This window comes from Amia ocellicauda, chromosome 6 (assembly GCF_036373705.1).
Source record: "Amia ocellicauda isolate fAmiCal2 chromosome 6, fAmiCal2.hap1, whole genome shotgun sequence".
Taxonomy (NCBI): Eukaryota; Metazoa; Chordata; class Actinopteri; order Amiiformes; family Amiidae; genus Amia; species Amia ocellicauda.
This window is the reverse complement of record NC_089855.1, coordinates 38,970,034-38,992,053: the sequence shown is the minus strand read 5'-3', so window position 1 is coordinate 38,992,053 and position 22,020 is coordinate 38,970,034. Positions and strand designations below refer to the sequence as shown.

General features: G+C 38.6%; 1 protein-coding gene across 4 annotated transcripts in view; it reads right to left on the bottom strand.

Annotated features, from left to right (window-relative positions):
* Positions 1 to 22,020, bottom strand: part of slc37a1 (solute carrier family 37 member 1) — a 110,484-nt gene that overhangs the window by 5,458 nt on the left and 83,006 nt on the right. For all 4 annotated transcript variants that reach the window (XM_066707101.1, XM_066707103.1, XM_066707104.1 and 1 more), the window contains 5 exons: positions 21,540 to 21,625; positions 18,345 to 18,393; positions 13,582 to 13,655; positions 6,428 to 6,506; positions 373 to 470 (listed from right to left, as the gene is read on the bottom strand). In XM_066707101.1, the coding sequence (XP_066563198.1) occupies positions 373 to 470; positions 6,428 to 6,506; positions 13,582 to 13,655; positions 18,345 to 18,393; positions 21,540 to 21,625 (386 nt within the window). The remainder of the gene's footprint in view (positions 1 to 372; positions 471 to 6,427; positions 6,507 to 13,581; positions 13,656 to 18,344; positions 18,394 to 21,539; positions 21,626 to 22,020) is intronic.

The window sequence follows — 22,020 nt, the reverse complement described above, 5'->3', positions numbered from 1 at the left end:
TATCTGTATGCTCTACTTACCTTGCACTCATTAAATCTGACCCATAAAACCACTGCAACTATTTTTTCAAGTAATTTACTTTGTGTCAATTACTGATCTCCAATCAAATTAACATATTTTTCAGAATAGATGAAATAACGCACACATCCTCTGAAACAGCCATTTGTTGTTTTTGCAATGGAAACTCGCAATGCATGTGACAAACTGAGGATTGCCCAGCCCATTTCACTCCATCCTGGTTAGATTTCCAGTTTTGTTTTGCTTGGCAATGGCAACACCAGAACTGAATGTTTTTCAAAAGGCAGACATTTCACGAATCTATTTAAGAAGCTCTTGCCTCTCCTGAGTTATCCATGTCATTGGGTTTCTTACCAGCAGAGCACAGGTGTCGGCAGCCATAAGCATGTAGAAGACGTTGTTCCAGCCAGTGGGAGACAGCAGGCCAGCCAGCAGGGGGCCTAGGGCAGCACCTGGATAAAATTATATGAACTCAGAAAGCACTTCAAACCACTTTCCCAAAATTGCTCTCAAATCCTATGCTGCACAAATTGAATAGTGGACTTTTAACAAATATTTTTGTATATTTGTATATATAAATATTTGTATGTTTGTATTGCATGATAGAATAAGATTAAGATAGTCATAAATAATCAATAATAATAGAATAAAAGTGTTATTTTATATAGAATGCTATTTAAAAAACAGGTCTTACAAATAAATAAAATAATGTATGTATAAAAGTAACCCATGAGAAAGATCTAGGAGTCTACGTGGACTCATAATTTTCTTCTTCCAAAAGATATTTCCTCATTTGGTGTTTGATGATGGTGGTATACAGTAAGGTGGCCCTGAAGTGCAAAACACAAATGCAAAAAGAAAACCGCAACTGCAAAAAGAAACATGCAATTGCAAAAAGAAAAACACAAAAACAAAAAGAAAAACAAAATTGCAAAAAGAGAAACACAAATGCAAAAAGAAAAATGCAATTGTAAAAAGAAAAACAAAAAGCAGAATGCAAATGCAAAAGGAAGAACACCAATGCAAAAAGAGAAACACAAAAAAGCAGAATGCAAAAGCAAAAGGAAGGACACAAAAGCAAAAAGAAAAACACAAAAACAAAACGAGAAACACAAAAACAAAAAGTTTTTTTTTTTTTTAGTTTCTTCATCCGCCAGCCACATTTTTGAAGCCCACTGCTGTTATGGGCACGCTACACGCCCCACACAGCACTGAAGCACTGCTGTTGGTCAGCATATATTTATGGTCAGCAGTTAAAGTAGCTAAAACGTTAATGTCAAAGTCTTTACACTTAAACTTGATCAGTCCACAATACATAGTATATACTACTCCCTTGATAACAGTTAACCACCCTTTCCACATTAAGCGATATTCACATATATGCAGCGCTTAACGTCATACTCGTATTGTTTATGTTACTTAAATGTCTCCATACTTTATTGATGGCATTAGTAAGTTTCCAAATGTAAACATACACAGTTAGAAAAGTAATGGTCATGTGTAAAGCACATTAAGATTTTATCAGCGTTAGGCCTTTTAAACTGTCCCATAAATATCACGGCACTACAGCAGGATTCTCTTTAATTTCTAAGTACAGATAATGTTGTAATGAATATTGTCTGTGTTGTATTCGACGCCACCACAGTTTGATGTGCTAAGAACAGCAGGGCATGTCGGAGCCTGCGCTGTCCTCCGTATTGTCCGCACAGCAGCGATACAGACTCGATGTGCTGTTGCTTTGGTCTGAATCTGTGAGAAACCACGCCCATTCATTTGAATATACCAAATGGAAATGTGCCATAATGAAATAGTGCCATGAAATTCTGAAATGTGTCATTATGAAATAAGTGCCATGAAATTCTGAAATGTGTCATTATGAAATAAGTGCCATGAAATTCTGAAATGTGTCATTATGAAAAACATAATAAAAAAAATACTATTTATTTATATATTGACTTATTTATATATTTATTTTTATATTTATTGCCTCATGTATTTATTTATTTATTTAATATTGACTCAAACGGCATTCCATAGAAATCAAGCATTTCTTTCATGCACTGAGAGCACAGAGGAAATGCTTGATTTCTATGGAATGCCGTTTGAGTCAATATTAAATAAATAAATAAATACATGAGGCAATAAATATAAAAATAAATATATAAATAAGTCAATATATAAATAAATAGTATTTTTTTTATTATGTTTTTCATAATGACACATTTCAGAATTTCATGGCACTTATTTCATAATGACACATTTCAGAATTTCATGGCACTTATTTCATAATGACACATTTCAGAATTTCATGGCACTATTTCATTATGGCACATTTCCATTTGGTATATTCAAATGAATGGGCGTGGTTTCTCACAGATTCAGACCAAAGCAACAGCACATCGAGTCTGTATCGCTGCTGTGCGGACAATACGGAGGACAGCGCAGGCTCCGACATGCCCTGCTGTTCTTAGCACATCAAACTGTGGTGGCGTCGAATACAACACAGACAATATTCATTACAACATTATCTGTACTTAGAAATTAAAGAGAATCCTGCTGTAGTGCCGTGATATTTATGGGACAGTTTAAAAGGCCTAACGCTGATAAAATCTTAATGTGCTTTACACATGACCATTACTTTTCTAACTGTGTATGTTTACATTTGGAAACTTACTAATGCCATCAATAAAGTATGGAGACATTTAAGTAACATAAACAATACGAGTATGACGTTAAGCGCTGCATATATGTGAATATCGCTTAATGTGGAAAGGGTGGTTAACTGTTATCAAGGGAGTAGTATATACTATGTATTGTGGACTGATCAAGTTTAAGTGTAAAGACTTTGACATTAACGTTTTAGCTACTTTAACTGCTGACGAACAACTTTGCTATCCACCTGTTTCCTGTCGTATCGATTTTCTGGTGGAAAATATGCCACTCATGCTCGTTTCTCCCAACTCTCTGTATATCATATTGCTACACCAGATTGCATGATTGTTTAATGTCAGTCATGTTTAATTGTGTTTAGTGGCCTTCGTCTTAGGCGTCTACATGTATTATAAGTGTTTTTGCCACCAGAGCACTTATCCGCCCGAGTATTTCAAAAAAGCCTTCAATACGGGCCAAAATAATATCCGCCGATAAACTACGTTGATCAATTTGATGTGCTAAGAACAGCAGGGCGTGTCGGAGCCTCCGCTGTCCGTATTGTCCGCACAGCAGCGATACAGACTCGATGTGCTGCTGCTTTGGTCTGAATCTGTGAGAAACCATGCCCATTCATTTGAATATACCAAATGGAAATGTGGCATTATGAAATAGTGCCATGAAATACTGAAATGTGTCATTATGAAATAAGTGCCATGAAATACTGAAATGTGTCATTATGAAATAGTGCCATGAAATTCTGAAATGTGGCATTATGAAATAGTGCCATGAAATACTGAAATGTGTCATTATGAAATAGTGCCATGAAATTCTGAAATGTGGCATTATGAAAAACATAATAAAAAAAATACTATTTATTTATATATTGACTCATTTATATATTTATTTTTATATTTATTTATATATTTATTTACTTAATATTGACTCAAACGGCATTCCATAGATTTCAAGTGTTGATGCAGGTTATATTACAAAGATTAGAAAGTGATGTTAGCCTACTGTGTTTCTTAAAGCAATTTCCATGCACATGGTGTGTTGGCGAGTTAAACAGCAACAACTAAACACAGATGTTAACAGAAATAAGAGGACTGATTTCACATTAATGAAGAACATCATGCTTTTATTAGCTGAACACTAAAACGTTATAGTTCACACAATACTGCCTGTGTGTATGTGGGTCTCTGTGTGTGTGTTCGCATACATTTAATACATATGAGGACAGTGTTCACTGTAAACACTACAGGGAATACACACATAATTATGGTGCAATTGGTGCAATGCATGTGAGTTAAGCTCTGTTTACACAGTGTTTTTTTTTTCTTGTTTTCTTTGTTTTTCTTTTTACATTTGTGTTCTTCCTTTTGCTTTTGCGTTCTGCTTTTTGTTTTTGTGTTTCTCTTTTTGCACTTGCGTTCTGCCTTTTGTGTTTGTGTTTTTCTTTTTGCAATTGCGTTTTTCATTTTGCAGTTGCATGTTTCTTTTTGCAATTGAGGTTTTCTTTTTGCATTTGTGTTTTGCACCACTGTAGGAGAGTGCTGTCTACCAATGTCGGTCCAAAATCGCCTATAGGTGATCAATTGGGTTGAGATCTGGTGACTGCGAAGGCCATAGCATATGATTCACATAATTTTCATACTCATCAAACCATTCAGTGACCCCTCGTGCCCTGTGGATGGGGCATTGTCATCCTGGAATAGACCACTCCCATCAGCATAGAAATGTTTCACCACAGGATAAAGGCAGGGCTTAATCGTTGGCAACCCTTCACCCCCCCTGGCCCCGCTCCCCCCCCTGGCTTTCACAGATTTTGACTGTCAGCAAACCCCACCCCCACCACCCCACAGTTTTTGACCGTCATTCCCCTATGCTCTCACATTATGAACTGTTCTGTTCCGGGACCTGTGCCTGCCTCGTCAACTCCACTCTCATATACGCTTTGCATTCCGGCACCTTCTGATTTACAAATTAAGCACTAGACTAATGTGATCATTCAGAATAACTTTGTAATGATTTGCAGTGACCCTTCCCTCTAAGGGGACAAGTGGACCCAAACCATGCCAGGAAAATGTCCCCCACAGCATAACACAGCCTCCGTTCCCTCTCACTGTAGGGGTCAAGCAGTCAGGCCTGTTACAGTTCTCTTGGTGTACGGCACATATGCACTCACCCACTTGTCAAGAATATGGTGAAGGATGACTCATCTGACCATATCACTTTTTTCCACATCACATCTCATGTGCATTTGTCTTTGTAATGAGGGGTTTATGCACTGCAACCCTACTATAATATCCCTCTCTGTGTAGTTATCGACAGACTGTTCTTGCTGACACAGTCTGATCATGCCCTGCATTGACACCTGGGAAAGAGTTGCTCTTCTGTTTTTCTTTACATATCGTAGTAATGCACAAGCACATTGAAACACTAGCCAGTTGAGCAGTCTTTGTGACTGAAGCTCCTGCCATTCATGCCCCAATAATGACCCCTCTTTAAAAGTCATTAGATCCTATCCTCTTGCCATCTTGATCCAAAATCGAGGTCATCTGCTCAGCATTTGTATATATGCCACAGAGCATGATAGGATATTAATTGTATCATGCAGTACACCTCTTTGGAGGGATCTGCATTTGTTTCTTCCTCCACTGATTTATTCAGGTTTTTCTTTTAATTTGTCACTCGTCTGTATATATGTATTTATTGCCATTCAGTCAAAAAAAGACTGTTAGGAATTTGTTCTGGTGCAGCACAGTCTTTTTTGCATGGTGCATAATTACGAATATATCTGGGATCACACAAAATCTCACCCATTCCCCCCATATTGCGCCTTGCACACAAGTATTCTGTTAATGGGGCAGAATGGATTGTACCACGCAAAACAGGGTTTTGAATATGTCAAATAATGTGCATTTTTGCGTGATAGCCCTTTGTGACGCACATACAACTGCGAATATCGTGTGCATGTGTTCTGAATTATTTTCCTTATAAGATATTCATGTTCTTAATGCATTAATGATTATACGACATAGCTTCCTTTCCTCATGTACATAACAGTTTAAACCAATAATAATAAAAGTATTACAGCACATTTTGGACAAATGTTGGGCAAAATGCCACACTTTCAGTGCATTATATTTTATTTATTTTTCCCATTATACACACGTGTTTGGAATCCTGGTAATAGAATATAGATTGTAGCTCAACATTTTAACCAGAATACCATTTACCAATATTAATCAAACAAATACATAAACATTAAACTTTTAAATTCCAAAATCTAAATACTGCATCCCCATTCACATTAATGTATTATTCTTATTTTTTCACATTATTATTAAAAAAAACTGACCACGTTCACTACACTATTCACACACACTACAATGAAAGGCATTGGATTTGGTATGAAATACTGGACTTTTCTTTTAACGTAATCATTTATGGTAATGAGAACAATAAAAAAATAAGCACTACCACAGCATAAGGCTGAACTAGAACAATGCCCATACAGACAATATAATGGTAACATGACACTGCTTAAAGGGTATGCCATCAGTATGTGGTTTTGGTACTTGCAAAACAAGTTAGATGGATCTTACAAAAAATGAATCGGCAGGAAAACTTTTTGTTTTGTGAAGATATTTTTGAACATAGTATTCTATTATAATGATTAAATACAACCATGGCAGCATGATATCTATTCTTATTTATTTACCCTTTGTAGAAAATGAGAGTCAAACACACTCACCCACAGAGCCCGTGCCATCAATGATAGCTGTAACAGTTGACAGAGCTCGGGCATTTCCCTTTAAGCTTTTGTGAGTGCCCTGGATGAAAGTTCAGAAGAGATCAGGTTAAGCATACTATTTAGTTTGCTTTACATATCAATTCAAATCTCAGCATAGCAAAGGAAGCAGTTAAGCAATAATGGGTAGGGTTGCCACTCAAAAATGGGCACTAAACTATAAAAGTGGTCAAAAGACCAACGGAAACATTACAGGGGTGAAATACAAAGTGAACATAAAAACAGACCAAAAATGATTAACACTGTATACAATATCAATAGTAAAAAATGGTATGAAATCACAGAGGTTTGAAATTATTTTGCTTGTCCACACAGTTTCTAGGCAGTTCCTGAATGACAAAGGCCACTGACTGGCCCTCACGTTCCCAAGAACTGAATCCTATTGAGAACCTTTGGGATGTTATGTATCAGTGCATCCGACGCTGCCAATTAGCGCCACAGACTGTCCAGGAGCTCACTGATGCCCTGATCCAGGTCTGGGAGGAGATCCCCCAAGACACCATCCGTCATCTCATCAGGAGCATGCCCAGATATTATCGGGAGTGCATACAGGGACGTGGGGGCCATACACACTACTGAGTCACATTATGGGTTGCTGTGATGAAATTCACGCAACTTGAAACAGCCTGTGATTGTTTACTTTGATTTTTGGTGTGAATTGAAATCCAGCCCTCAATTGGTTGGTGATTTTGGTTTCCATTGACCATTGTTACGTCATTTTGTTCTCAATGAATTACACAATGTACATATATATATATATTTAGTTAATTGAGATCTGATGTGTGATTTAAGTGTTCCCTTAATTTTTTTGAGCAGTGTATATACTTATAATACCCTTATATAGAGCCTGACCAATACAGAGTTTTTGGGTCAGACATGTTCTAGCATGGATCCCTGAAGTCTCTCCATGTCAGAGAGAAATTGTCAAATATACACCGAAGGTAGGACTTTCACATTAATACATTTTACATAATAAACTTAACATTCATTTTCATTATACATAACATCACAAATCAAACATTGTAAAATAAGGGAATAAGGGAGAAGAAAAAAGTGCTTGTTCTATACATTACAGCAAATAATTAGGTAGCATTTAAAAATGCCCTCAAAAATGTAAATTATTCAATAGATAAGAACATTAGAAAGTTTACAAAGAAGGGGAGGCCATTTGACCAATCGTGCTCGTTTGGTGTTCATTAATAACTAAGTGATCCAAGGATCCTATCCAGTCTGTTTTTAAATGTTCCCAAATGTTCAGCTTCAACCACATTGCTGGGTAGTTTGTTCCAGATTGTGAAAACTCTGTGTGAAGAAGTGTCTCCTGTTTTCCATCTTGAATACCTTGAAGCCCAATTTCCATTTGTGTTGCCAGGGCTGTGTGTCCCTGCTGATCTGGAAAACCTCCTCTGGTTTGATGTGGTCAATGCCTTTCATGATTTTGAAGACTTGAATCAAGTCCCCACGTAGTCTCCTCTGTCCCAGGGTGAAACGGACCACTTCCCCCAGTCTCTCTGAGTAGGACATTCCCTTCAAACAAAGGTAGTCTGGTTGTTCGACTCTGAACTGCCTCTAGAGCAGTGATATCTTTCTTGAAGTGTGGAGCCCAGAACTGTACACAGTATTCCAGATGAGGTCTAACTAGTGCATTGTACAGTCTTAACATTACTGCCCTTGTTCTACATTCTACACTTTTGACAATAAACCCTCACATTATGTTGCCTTTTTTATTGCTTCCTCACATTGTTTGGATGGAGAGAGTGAGGAGTCCACAGTCCTAGATCTTTCTCATGCATTACTTAATCTAGTTCTACTCCTCCCATAGTGTAATTATAGTGGACATCTGCCAGGTGTTGGCTCACAACTGATTATTTAAGTCCCTTTAAATAACCTGTGCTGCTGAGATTGTATCTGATGAGCCACCTATTTTAGTATCATCTGAAGATTTTACAAGTTTGCTAACTATCCCAGAATCCAGATCATTAATATAGATTAGAAAAAGCAAAGGCCCTAATACTGATTCCTGTGGAACTCCACTAACAACCTCACTCGAGTTAGAAGCAACTCCTCTTATCAACACCCTCTGTTTCCTATATATCAACCAGTTCATAATCCAACTACTTACATTACCCTGCATGCCTACAGCTTTTTCCAAAGTAATGTAGGTGAGACTGATTGGTTTGTAATTTCCTGGCTCAGTTTTGTCCCCATTCTTGTGGATTGGTATGACATTTGCTGTCTTCCAGTCAGTTGGCACATCCCCTCTTCTAAGTGTCATTTGGAATATCTGAGTTAGTGGCCTATAAAAATTTCCCTAATTTCTTTAAGTACTGTTGGAAATATACCATCTGGCCCAGGTGATTTGTTTGTGATTGCGCCATCCTCACAGCCTCATTCAATGCAATGTAGGTGTGTACCCTCCTAATTAGTTACAGGTGGAGTATTTAACAGCCCCCAAGGCCTCTGCACCAGCAGTCAGGGCCAGCAGCCTTCAGTGCCCCCTTTCTGAAGGGCCACGCTTACAAAGGGCAGGGACTCTAGCTGTGGGATTCCAGTGAGGAGAAGACTACGAGGAGACACTGCACAGCAACAACAGGCAGTCATGACTATTATTCCAATTCCAGTCCTGCTCTCTCCTTCCTCTTGGTGTGCACCTGCACGACATTGCCTCCCTAATCCCTCTAACCTCATCTCCCTGCCTCTCCCTTCCTCCTCCCTCCCCTCCATTCCCCTCTCTGGAGGTCTGTAGAACTGCCACTCAGCTTCCAAAAAGGCCGACTTCATCTCCGCCTTCGCCTCCCACCATTATCTGGATTTCCTCGCTCTCACCGAGACATGGAATTCCCCTGAGAACTCAACCACCCCTGCTGTCCTATCCCCTCTGTTTGTCCTGTCCCACTCCCCTCGTCTTACCAGGAGGGGAGGAGGAACAGGGCTCCTGCTCTCCCATTCTCTCCTCTTTTCAGTCCCCTCCTTTTTCTCCTCTATCACGACTAACAGCTTTGAATTCCATGCAGTAGAACTCACCTCTTCCTTCTAATTCTCTACCACCCGGTCCACTCGCGTCCTTTCTGGACAAACTCGACTTCCTTCTCTCCTCCCTCCCCTCACTGTCCTCACATACCATCCACCTGGGAGACTTCAACATCCATCTCACACCTCCCACTCTGTCGGTTGTCTTCCCCTACTCCACTCTTTTAACTTCCCCCTCTCCACGTATCCCCTGACTCACAGGGCAGGCCACCAGCTAGATCTTTCCTAGAGGCTGCTTCCCTTGGATGCTCTCCATAACACACCTGGACATCTCAAACCACCACTTAATCTCCTTCTCCCTTTCTCTCCCCTCCCTCCCAACTCCACCCACTCCCTCTGTCACCTTCCACCATAATCTCCGCTCCGTCTCCCCCTCCACCCTTGCCTCCACTGCTCTCACTCTCTTAGATTGATTGTTTTTCACATCTGTCTGTCAACTGTGCTACCTCCTCTTTGTTCGCCTCCCTCACTTCCTCCATTGATTCTCTCTGTCCACTCTCCTCCTGTTGTTCTGCCCTTCATCTCCTCCCTCCTCAACTCCTCACTCATCTCTGGTTGTTTCCCCTCTGCATTTAAACAAGCTGCTGTCATCCCACTCCTCAAGAAACCTACCCTTGACCCTACCTCTCCTCAGAACTACCACCTTTCTCCCTACTCCCTTTTCTCTCAAAGACCCTCAAGCGTGGTGTCCACCGTCAGCTCTCTGCATTTCTTTCCCATCGCTCCTCAAGAAACCTACCCTTGACCCTACCTCTCCTCAGAACTACCACCTTTCTCCCTACTCCCTTTTCTCTCAAAGACCCTCAAGCGTGGTGTCCACCGTCAGCTCTCTGCATTTCTTTCCCATCGCTCACTTCTTGATCCTCTGCAATCCAACTTCCACACAGCTCACACCACTGAGACTGCTCTCCTGGCAGTCACTGACTCCCTCAGCTGTGCTCAGGCGCCCTCCCTCTCCTCAATCCTCATCCTCCTTGATCTCTCCGCAGCATTTGACACTGTCGATCACTCCATCCTCCTCTCCTGCCTCGCTGACCTTGGAATCTCTGGGACTGCTCTCACCTGGTTCTCCACTTACCTTAACGACCGGACCTACCAAGTGACATGGCGAGGTTCCTCACCACCCCCCAACCTCTCCTTACAGGCATACCCCAAGGCTCTGTCCTGGGCCACCTCCTGTTCTCTCTCTACACTCGCTCCCTGGGCCCCCTCATCGCATCCCATTTTTACTGTGATGATGTAAAGATCTTCCTGTCTTTTCCTTCCTTTGACTCTCTCATCCCCTCTCGCATCCCTTCCTGTTTGTCTGCTATCTCTGCCTGGACTCACTTGCAACACCTCAAGCTCAACCTCTCCATATCTGATCTCCTCTTTTTTCCCCCCTCTTCCTCACCTTCTGCTGACCTCTCCATCTCAAACCCCTTGGAATCTATGAAACTCTCTCCCTCTTCTTCTGCTAAGAACCTAGGAGACACCCTCGATCCTGCGCTCTGCTACACTCAGCACATCACCATACTGACACGCACCTGCAGATTCTTCCTGAGCAACATACCCCGAATCTGACCCTTCCTCACCAACTACTCGATTCAGCTGCTCGACCATACATCCCCTCCAGATCGCTGCTGTCTTTCGGTGACTAACTCTGCCTCCTCTCCACTCCCTTTCCTTCTCATCTCCTTTTTATCCCTGGCCCCTAAGTGGTGGATCGACCTTCCCATTTAAGCCAAAACAGCAGAGTCTCTGACCTCCTTCCGGCGCTTACTCAATCTTTTCAGACAGTACTTGTAATTTTGTAATTTTCTCTCCTGTAAGATAGCACTTATACAACGTTTTATAATACTTACTCTTGCATTACTAGTACTCATATTGTTTATTTTGATTTCCCCTATGCTCCCATTCCCTTGGCCCTTGACTGTGACTTAAAAAGCTTTTCCAAATTGTCTCCATCCTGGATCCACGCTTCAAGTTGGCATGGTGTACTGCTACTGAGAGGACGGCCTTCAGAGCAGAACTTAACAGCCTTGCGCATCACTTCACCACTGATGATGATGACCACCTGGAAGCCTTCCAGAGAAGTATTTTGGCAACATGGATGCACCATGCAGGGGAGCACATCAAATCGTCCCTGTCAATTCGTCCCACAACAATTCGTCCCAGTCACTTCGCCCCGACAACAATTCCCCCCCGTGATGATTGGTCCCTGCGACAGTTCGTCCCCGCGATAATTGGTCCCTGCCTCAGTTTGCCCCTATTTCGATTCGTCCCCGACGACAATTCGCCCCCAAGTCAATTTGCCCGCATTATTATACATTCTCCAGTTGATCGCTTGTAACCATGAGTGTATTCACTTACTGTAGATCCATAGATAACACATATGTGTATATATAGTAGGCAGGCTAAATACAGTGGGGGAAGAAAGTATTTGATCCCCTGCTGATTTTGTACGTTTGCCCACTGACAAAGAAATAATCAGTCTATAATTTTAATGGTAGGTGTATTTTAACAGTGAGAGACAGAATAACAACAAAAAAATCCAGAATAATGCATTTCAAAAAAGTTATAAATTGATTTGCATGTTAATGAGGGAAATAAGTATTTGACCCCTTCGACTTAGTACTTGGTGGCAAAACCCTTGTTGGCAAATCACAGAGGTCAGACGTTTCTTGTAGTTGGCCACCAGGTTTGCACACATCTCAGGAGGGATTTTGTCCCACTCCTCTTTGCAGATCCTCTCCAAGTCATTAAGGTTTCGAGGCTGACGTTTGGCAACTCGAGCCTTCAGCTCCCTCCACAGATTTTCTATGGGATTAAGGTCCGGAGACTGGCTAGGCCACTGCAGGACCTTAATGTGCTTCTTCTTGAGCCACTCCTTTGTTGCCTTGGCTGTGTGTTTTGGGTCATTGTCATGCTGCAATACCCATCCACGACCCATTTTCAATGCCCTGGCTGAGGGAAGGAGGTTCTCACCCAAGATTTGACGGTACATTGCCCCGTCCATCGTCCCTTTGATGCGGTGCAGTTGTCCTGTCCCCTTAGCAGAAAAACACCCCCAAAGCATAATGTTTCCACCTCCATGTTTGATGGTGGGGATGGTGTTCTTGGGGTCATTCCTCCTCCTCCAAACACAACGAGTTGAGATGATGCCAAAGAGCTTGATTTTGGTCTCATCTGACCACAACACTTTCACCCAGTTCTCCTCTGAATCATTCAGATGTTCATTGGCAAACTTCAGACGGGCCTGTACATGTGCTTTCTTGAGCAGGGGGACCTTGCGGGCACTGCAGGATTACAGTCCTTCACGGCGTAGTGTGTTACCAATTGTTTTCTTGGTGACTATGGTCCCAACTGCCTTGAGATCATTAACAAGATCCTCCCGTGTAGTTCTGGGCTGATTCCTCACCGTTCTCATGATCATTGAAACTCCACGAGGTGAGATCTTGCATGGAGCCCCAGACCGAGGGAGACTGACAGTTATTTTGTGTTTCTTCCATTTGCGAATAATCGCACCAACTGTTGTCACCTTCTCACCAAGCTGCTTGGCGATGGTCTTGTAGCCCATTCCAGCCTTGTGTAGGTCTACAATCTTGTCCCTGACATGCTTGGACAGCTCTTTGGTCTTGGCCATGGTGGAGAGTTTGGAATCTGATTGATTGATTGCTTCTGTGGAGAGGTGTCTTTTATACAGGTAACGAGCTGAGATTAGGAGCACTCCCTTTAAGAGAGTGCTCCTAATCTCAGCTCGTTACCTGTATAAAAGACACCTGGGAGCCAGAAATCTTGCTGATTGATAGGGGATCAAATACTTATTTCCCTCATTAACATGCAAATCAATTTTTTGAAATGCGTTTTTCTGGATTTTTTTGTTGTTATTCTGTCTCTCACTGTTAAAATACACCTACCATTAAAATTATAGACTGATCATTTCTTTGTCAGTGGGAAAACGTACAAAATCAGCAGGGATCAAATACTTTTTTCCCTCACTGTATGTTCTGGCCGAGGATTAGGACTAAATGGACAACACCATACTGTAAAATAATTGCAATGGTGCATGAAATACACAATCTTACCAGATCTGCAGAGACTGCTGTGGTGATCAATGCATATGGTCCATTTACAAGGCAACCACTGATGACAAGCATAACTGTAAGGAAATTAAACATTATTGACAATGCAGGAAATAATTGTTGAATTTGTAAATTTAACTAGGAATTTTAAAAGTAGTAATACAATATTCTGTGAGATCTCCCCATTAGGGCCTACCAGAAAATACAAGCTACAAGAGAAAATTCTAAGGAACTAAAATGAAGCAATATGTTAATTGATTAATGATTATTATGACCTTATTGTTGTGGAGGCTAACATGTCATTATATAGCTTTAAGATTATATAACAGACAAAGAAACCACAACAACTGGCAGGGACCTGTTAACAGCATAGTGGACCTAGTTGTCTCTCAACAAATAGATACTGAATTTGCATTGCATGAGTTTATTAAGCATGCCATTAACATAAATGTGAAGTGTCTTGGTGACAATGCTGTAACACTAATTTAAAAGGCATGAAGTGCTGCTATGACTGGACAAGTCAGGCAAGTCTTTGATTCCAGGGGATGAAGAAATATGTCTGGAGATTTACATATAAGGGTAAACCTAAATTTCCAAAAATTATAATCTTGCAGGAGCTTCTTGTCTTAAAGCATATGTTGCCAGACAGAATATAATAGGGAGATTAGAAGATTATTAAAAAGAAATCACAACACAACTCAAGAAGATTTTACTCTAATACTGTATACTACAGTATACTATAAAATTATCAAGAACTGATAATCATATCACAGATGTGACTTTATTTAAACTGTTTATTTTATCTTTTTATTATATCTTTTATATTTACATGTTTTTGTTATGTTTGTATAATTATATATCACTATCTATTTTTTTATTCACTAATAGTTTGCATTTTCATAAGTTTCTCAATGTCTTTTTTACATTGCATATTCACACATTGTTAAATTGTTTTTTGTTTTCTTAATCATAGTCTAATAGCCCTCCCTGCAATCCCCGTACGCACTCGGATTCGCAACCCAACCCGGTTGGCTGATCTCCTCTTTAAAGACCCCATCTTCATGGCGAACGGGAGTACGGTGTCCATATTAGGACATCCTCAATCCTCAGCGTCAGTTGTCACGCATCACTTAGTTTTGCGATCAGCCCTCAGTTATCACTCATATTTGATATCACCATTGGGTGTCAGTCTTATTTAGCATGAAGCATCATGCTTATTTTATGTCAGTTCTCATAAATCACTCAAATTTAATGTCAGGTGTCACACGCATTTAATATCAGGTATCAGGTGTCACTTGATTTTAATATCAGGTATCACTCGAATTTAATGTCAAGTATCACTCGAATTTAATGTCAGGTATCAGGTGTCACTCAATAATTTTAATATCAGGTATCACTCAAATTTAATGTCAAGTATCACTCAAATTTAATGTCAAGTATCACTCAAATTTAATGTCAGGTATCAGGTGTCACTCGAATTTAATATCAGATATCACTCAAATTTAATATCAGGTGTCACTCGAATTTTGTGTCAGGTATCAGGAGTCACTCGAATTTTGTGTCAGGTATGACTCCAAATCGGTGTCAGGTATCAGAGTGTTTTTTCTGGGACTTAATTTAATAGCCAATCAAATGGCTGAACCGTCCTTACTCTTATTTCATTGGTTACACGGAATGTCAATTATTTGTATTACTTTGTATTCACTCCGAGCTGATTTTATGGTCGATATGTTTTTTATAATACAAATATGTTTGGTAATACTACATGTTTAAATTATTAACAGATATGTTTTATGTTTTTATTATTATTATTAATTTAGACTACATTCTGTATATTTGACAGGTGTTTCAATGGACAATTTGGACCGTATCCTTCAAATGGTGGTAAAATGTTCATAAAAGCTAATTCATATTTTTACTCTTATACTCTTATACAATGGAAAAATGAATTAAATGTTGATAATTGCATGTAAAAGCTTTATACTCCATATTCCTTAAGTAATATTGTCACAGGAGACTCCCTAATTAGGCAACTATTTTTGTATGGATATACGCAAAAAGAATAAAATAACACCACCACTGTACTGTTTTAGTATTAAAAAAAAATACAATTACTTTATTTAAAGAAACAAAAACACGGTACTAACAACCCGAAAAAATGCCTCTATTCCACTGTCTGGTTCTTTCACGTCTTGACTTGATTGACATTCCCTTTAACCAATGCCATAAAGTTAAAACGGTTCAGCCACTTGATTGGCAATTAAATTAAGTCCCAGAAAAAAACACACTCTGATACACGACACCAATTTCGAATGATCCCTGATACAAAAACCGAGTGACTCCTGATACCTGACACAAAATTCGAGTGACACCTGATACCCGATATTAAATTCTAGTGACACCTGACATTAAATTCGATTGACACCTGACATTAAATTTGAGTGATACCTGATATTAACATCGAGTGACACCAGATACCTAATATTAAAATCGAGTGACTCCTGATATTAAATTGGAGTGATGCATGAGAACTGACTGGCATGATGCTTGATGCCAAAAAAGACTGACACCTGAGTGACTCCTGATACCTGACACAAAATTCTAGTGACACCTGATATTAAATTCGAGTGACACCCAATACCTGATATTAAATTCGAGTAACACCTGATACCTGATATTAAATTCGAGTGATACTTGACATTAAATTCGAGTGACACCTGATACCTGACATTAAATTCGAGTGATACTTGACATTAAATTTGAGTGACACCTGATACCTGACATTAAATTCGAGTGACACCTGATATTAAATTTGAGTGACACCTGATACCTGACATTAAATTCGAGTGACACCTGATATTAAATTTGAATGATACCTGATATTAACATCGAGTAACACTAGATACCTAATATTAAATTGTGTGACTCCTGTGATGCATGAGAACTGACATAAAACAAGCATGATGCTTGATGCCAAAAAAGACTGACACCCAATGGGTGATTTCAAATATGAGTGATAATTGAGCGCTGAATGCTAAACTTACTGAGGACTGATCGCAAAACTAAGTGATGCGTGACAACTGACGCTGATGAGTGAGGATGTCCTAATACGGACACCGTACTGGAAATCTGACTGGGGGTTTGAAACATAGGGACAGCTAAAGCTACAGGATGCCACAGAGGGGATTCCTGTGAGCCGGTGGTCAGCTGAAGCCTGGGTTTTTTGTCTATCTTCCAGGAGGATTATAACGGAAGTATTTTTTGAAGTTTTTTTTCTTTTTCTTTTTTTTTTTACTGGACTGAGCAATTGAAAGGTATTTTTTCTCAAAGAAAAGGAACTCCTTTCCCTCCTGGATTTTAACTTGAAGTATGGATACTGCAAGTTGAAGGAGTGGGGTATAGTGACTATCTAACTGGCATCCCTTTCTGTTTTTTTTTTTCTGTTTTTGTCTAGGACCTATTCAATTTAAATTTAGGAGATATTGGTTCTTTTTTTAGTTTTGGATTTGCCTATGGACTGGTATAGTTAAATTTGAGTGATTTCTGTAAACTGATTATATTAAGGGTCTGTATATGTACAGCGTGGTCTTTGCATCTCTTTGCTAGTTGTGTTAAGGGGGGGTTTAGGGGTGTTTATGGAAGTTGTATACTGGGTTTTGAATTAAGTGTATTTAGAACTTTTACATCCAGAACTTGTTGTACTGCTGTCGAGATCCCATCAGGATTCATCTGGGATAGTTTTTATTGTCGGTGTATTAGTACTCAGACAGTACTTGTAATATTTTTCCTTTTAATCCCCGTTAGATAGCACTTCATAGCATTTTATCATGCTTCTTGCGTTATTGATTGATTTCCTCCTTGCTCCCTTTCCCGCAAACCTTGACTGTGACCTTACATCTTGACGGCACTTAGCTTTACTTTCCATGATGTATGTCCGCACTTACTGCACTTAACTGTATAAATTAAAAGTTGTAAAATGTATTATATCTTGAATTGCTTTGTTTAATGTCAATTTGAATGTGTAATGTTTGATGCCTTGTACTTAACTGTATTCTTGCACTTTGTATTGCACTTATGTTGTAAGTCGCCCTGGATAAGGGCGTCTGCCAAGAAATGAAAATAATAATAATAATAATAATAATAATAATAATAATAATAATAATTCGTATTAATACATCTTTGTAACTGGATTTCACTGTCTGTGTCTCGTGCCAGAACCAGCAATCAAAGAAACACCTGCTCGTGAGTGTAGTGCGGTAACGCCTGCTATAGAGGTCCTAGCACTCTTAAAAGCTAGGTGGCGTAGACAGCTACATCTGTGACAATCATTTAACCACTTTGGATTAAACTAAGAAGACTGCATTTTCTGTTATTTGGGAAAACTAACCTTCATTGCTTGGTGAGATGAAAAATGAACTGTCCATCAGGGATATGATATTTATCTGTGTCTAACAATTTAATTTATGTATTTAAATGCTGGTTTAGAGTCCAAGAGGACTAATAATAAGAGCTCCTCCACACTTAACATAATATAATATGGAATATAGGCAAGTGTGACTCGTGTAGTCATTATCAATGTTGGATTATATTTAAACCTTGGTTCATTTTCAAATTATCCAAACAGAGTTATCTGAGCAAGGGCATGTGCTGTGTCCATCTGTTGATAGTTGTTTTAAAAAAAATCTATTTCTCGATTGTTGTAAGTCTTGCAAAAAAATAATTAGAGAGTGTGCAGCTGCCCAGCCAAATACATTATGAATTTTTACCTATAGTGGGTCCCAATCCAAGCTCACTTATCATTGAGAATCCATACAGCTGAAACAGAAAAGAAATTCAGTTTATTCAAACTGAAAGGCAAGTTCATGAAAATTAAGCATACCACAATTCAGATCTTAAACCTCTCTATCTATCAAAAGCATATTTGACAGTACATTAAACTAGTTTTTGGATCCAGTTCGTAGCTAATTTACTGTGGAATGGGCAGTAGAAAGCAAGAATATTTAACTGATCTGGGTTTATTTCAAGATGTTGCGTTTTCTGTGCCTGGTAAATTGAGTGGCTGCATTTCTCATGATTACAAAAATGTAAAATAACCTTTACTATAAGTAAATTGCTTAATCTATATAATCTCACAAATCTGGCAATAAACATAAGCATTTTAATTTACAGATAAGGTCTTAAGATTTAAAGAAAGGACTAATGAAAACACAAAAATATATTGTAACACTTCAGGGGTTTTCAGACCATGGCAGGATAGGGACTTGAACACTAGTCTGCTGGGCCACATTACTAAGTGAGACTCAAGATTGGTACAATATAAAACACATTGGTACATTTTTTTCCTGTCAAACTAATTGAGATGTGTAATTATAGCCGTTCATGAACAAGTGCCACACAAATAAAGTGTCATTCTAATTTATGTATTTAGCATCATAATCGTGTGCACACTAAATTATCATTTTAGAACAGGGGGCCACACACTTAACGATTGCCTGAAATCCTTTGCCGTTGGGATTTCTACAACTATTTGTATTTGAAGTATTTGAATGAATACTTATGAAAATCAAATACTCCTGTCATGTTTTTTTATTCTGCCGGTCTCCGTTCTCAGAATGCGTCGTTGATCATCTCACGCTACATGACCGGTGCTGATTTTAGACAAAAATATGAAACTTGTTTGATATTATCGTAGCCGTCCCGATGAGCTAAAGTTTGTATCAGAGGCCAAGTGATTGCTTTGTGGACACTCTCACACTACATGGTCATTGGTACTGGGAAGGCGCCGTGACCAATCTGTTAGTCCTTTTTCCTATTATAGTAATATTTAAATAATTGTAGGGTATTTTAGTTTTGTTTTAGTATTAAGTGTAGTTATTAATGGACAGGATGCTTTTTTGGGCTAAAACACTTGTTAGGGAAACATTTCCGATGAATTCATCATTAAATCCACACAAAGTAAATATATGTTGTTATTTTTGGCATGGAACCTAAACACACAACGTAACTGAAAACACACATCTGTAACACTAAAAAAGACTAAAGAAACATTACAACTAAGTAATTTACATATCTTTCTAAAAAGTGTAATTCAATTTTTTTAAGTTGGGATTTTAAGTCAACAACTATATAACATTTAAAAAAGCTATTTGCAATTAAGTAATTTGAACATTCTGGCTATATAAGGAAGACAGGTAGACAAAAGAAGGAGGTTGTGTTTGGTGAGTGGAGGGAGCATGCCAGGTGTATTGTATGCTTTTGTTTTGTTTTGGGAAAACTTTAGCATTGGTCAAGTACAATCACGGCAAGATAGTAAAATAAGCTGAAAGGAAGTATTTTGACAAAGAAATAAACAAATATACTTGTGAACAAAAGAGAGTCAACCACTGTATTTACTTCTACAACCAAAAAGAAGTACAATAAAACAACTACAATTTCAAGGAATCCAACCAAAGGACTTCAGTGTGTACCCAAGGCCTGCAGGTGCAGCGGTGATTAGCAGTGGGAGACAAGTCCCAGGACTCTGCTGAGCTTGAAAGGACTTCATCTTTGGAGTAAGGACTGGGTGAGAGACAACTTGAGACAGTTCTTGTTTAAAATAAAAGTCTGGCTGTAAATAGTTGTTTAATATGATGTAAGAATAAACCTGCCAGCACCTGAACCAGAGGTCAATAACTTCCATTTCTTGGTCCAGTATATCAAGGGTCCTAGGGGATTCTGACCAGACAAGGGGCTTATAAGTTCACATGTGCTAATGTGGCAGCATTTTAAAGGGAAGAACCTCCATTTTAACTGAAGCTGGCTGTATGGAGGGAGGATTTCTCAAGTAAGAGTATATATATTTTTTGTGTAGGCTATTGAAAGGGTCTTTGCTGCTTAAATGTTTAGCTGCTATATACTGTAGAACATGATAAAGGTATATAATTAAAATTTAAGCACATTCCTATAAATATTTGTGAATTTCGTTATTTTAAATAAGTAATTAACGGCTAGAATATTTCAGTGCAGGATAACAAAACTGTATTATGTGTGCATTAATCAAATGTATTATCAAAATAGTAACTACAATTAAAATATTTTATCAGTGACCATTGATGATATTTGAAATTTGAAAAATGTCGGTGCATAGTATTTAATTCAACTGGACACCTGTATAAAACATATTGGAAAAACTGGGTGTGTATAAAAGTGCTCTCTAACCATAACTTGCATGGAACTAGTTTTAAAAAGATGATAGCATTTTTAAAATCTGTTTTTCAGGTTTAATATACAGTGTAGAAATTCTACACAAATAATGTTTTAATAGTACTGTAACACATTTTGTGTTATTTTCTACACAATATGTGCAGGGTTCTGTCTTTCTTCTAACACATGAAAATAAAGTAATTTCAGCCAAAAAAACGATGTTTGGAGTTTTCATTCTAGGTTCATCCTGAAGTTGTACAATGTTTTTTCCTCTACTGTTTTTGTATAGTTAACACCAAGAAAGTGTAGTTTAGTTGTTTTCTTTTCTTCTTGCCCCAGATGAACTCTCTGTCATCACTCACTCTCTCTTTCTCTGGTTGTTTGCATTTGCTGATTAAATTGATGTTGAAGGAATGTTGACAATTCGACATTGATTCCATTTGCAAATCCAACCAATTTGCAACTAAATTTCAATGTTGTATACATTAGATTACATTAGAAACAACGTTGTTTCAACGTCATATTTCAACGTTGATTATACATTGACAATGTATTGGATTTGCAAATGGAATCGACTTTGACTCTTCAACGGTGAATCAACGTTGATGATTCAACGTCAATTCCATTTGCAAATACAACCAATTTTCAATGAAATTTCAACATTGCCTATCTAACCTTGAATCAATGTAGATTATTCCAAGTTCATCCAATGTTGAATTATCTGAGTGATCAGTGTGGGGTTACAACATATACATCCATTATTTCAGTTATGCACTTACTGAAGGGGCGGCTAGCAATAACATAACTCCGCAGGTAGTCGCTCTCTTCTCCACTTTATCAGAAATAACTCCTGCCAGAATCCCACCTATCAATGATAAATCAATTGAAATAGTGTACTTAATATATAACACAACAGTTTATTTAAACAACCAACCCTGAATCTATATATACATACATATATACACAATCAAACACATACTTTATAATTATTTCACTTTTCCAGTCTACTGCTGATTTTCTGTACTACTGTAGTGTAAACCTTTTCAGGAATGTTCAAAGTTTATTTCTGGTCATAGCGATAGATTTTCAATATATTTACAGTCCATTTATCACTAGAGGAGTTCTGGAACATCTCTGAACTATGTAACACATTTTTTTTACCATGTGACTTTCAAAGCAAACTTCTGTGGGGTTTGGTGGAAAAGCAAAAGAAAGGGGCATCTCTCTCACTGAAGCCTGTGCAGGGCCTATTGGCAGCTG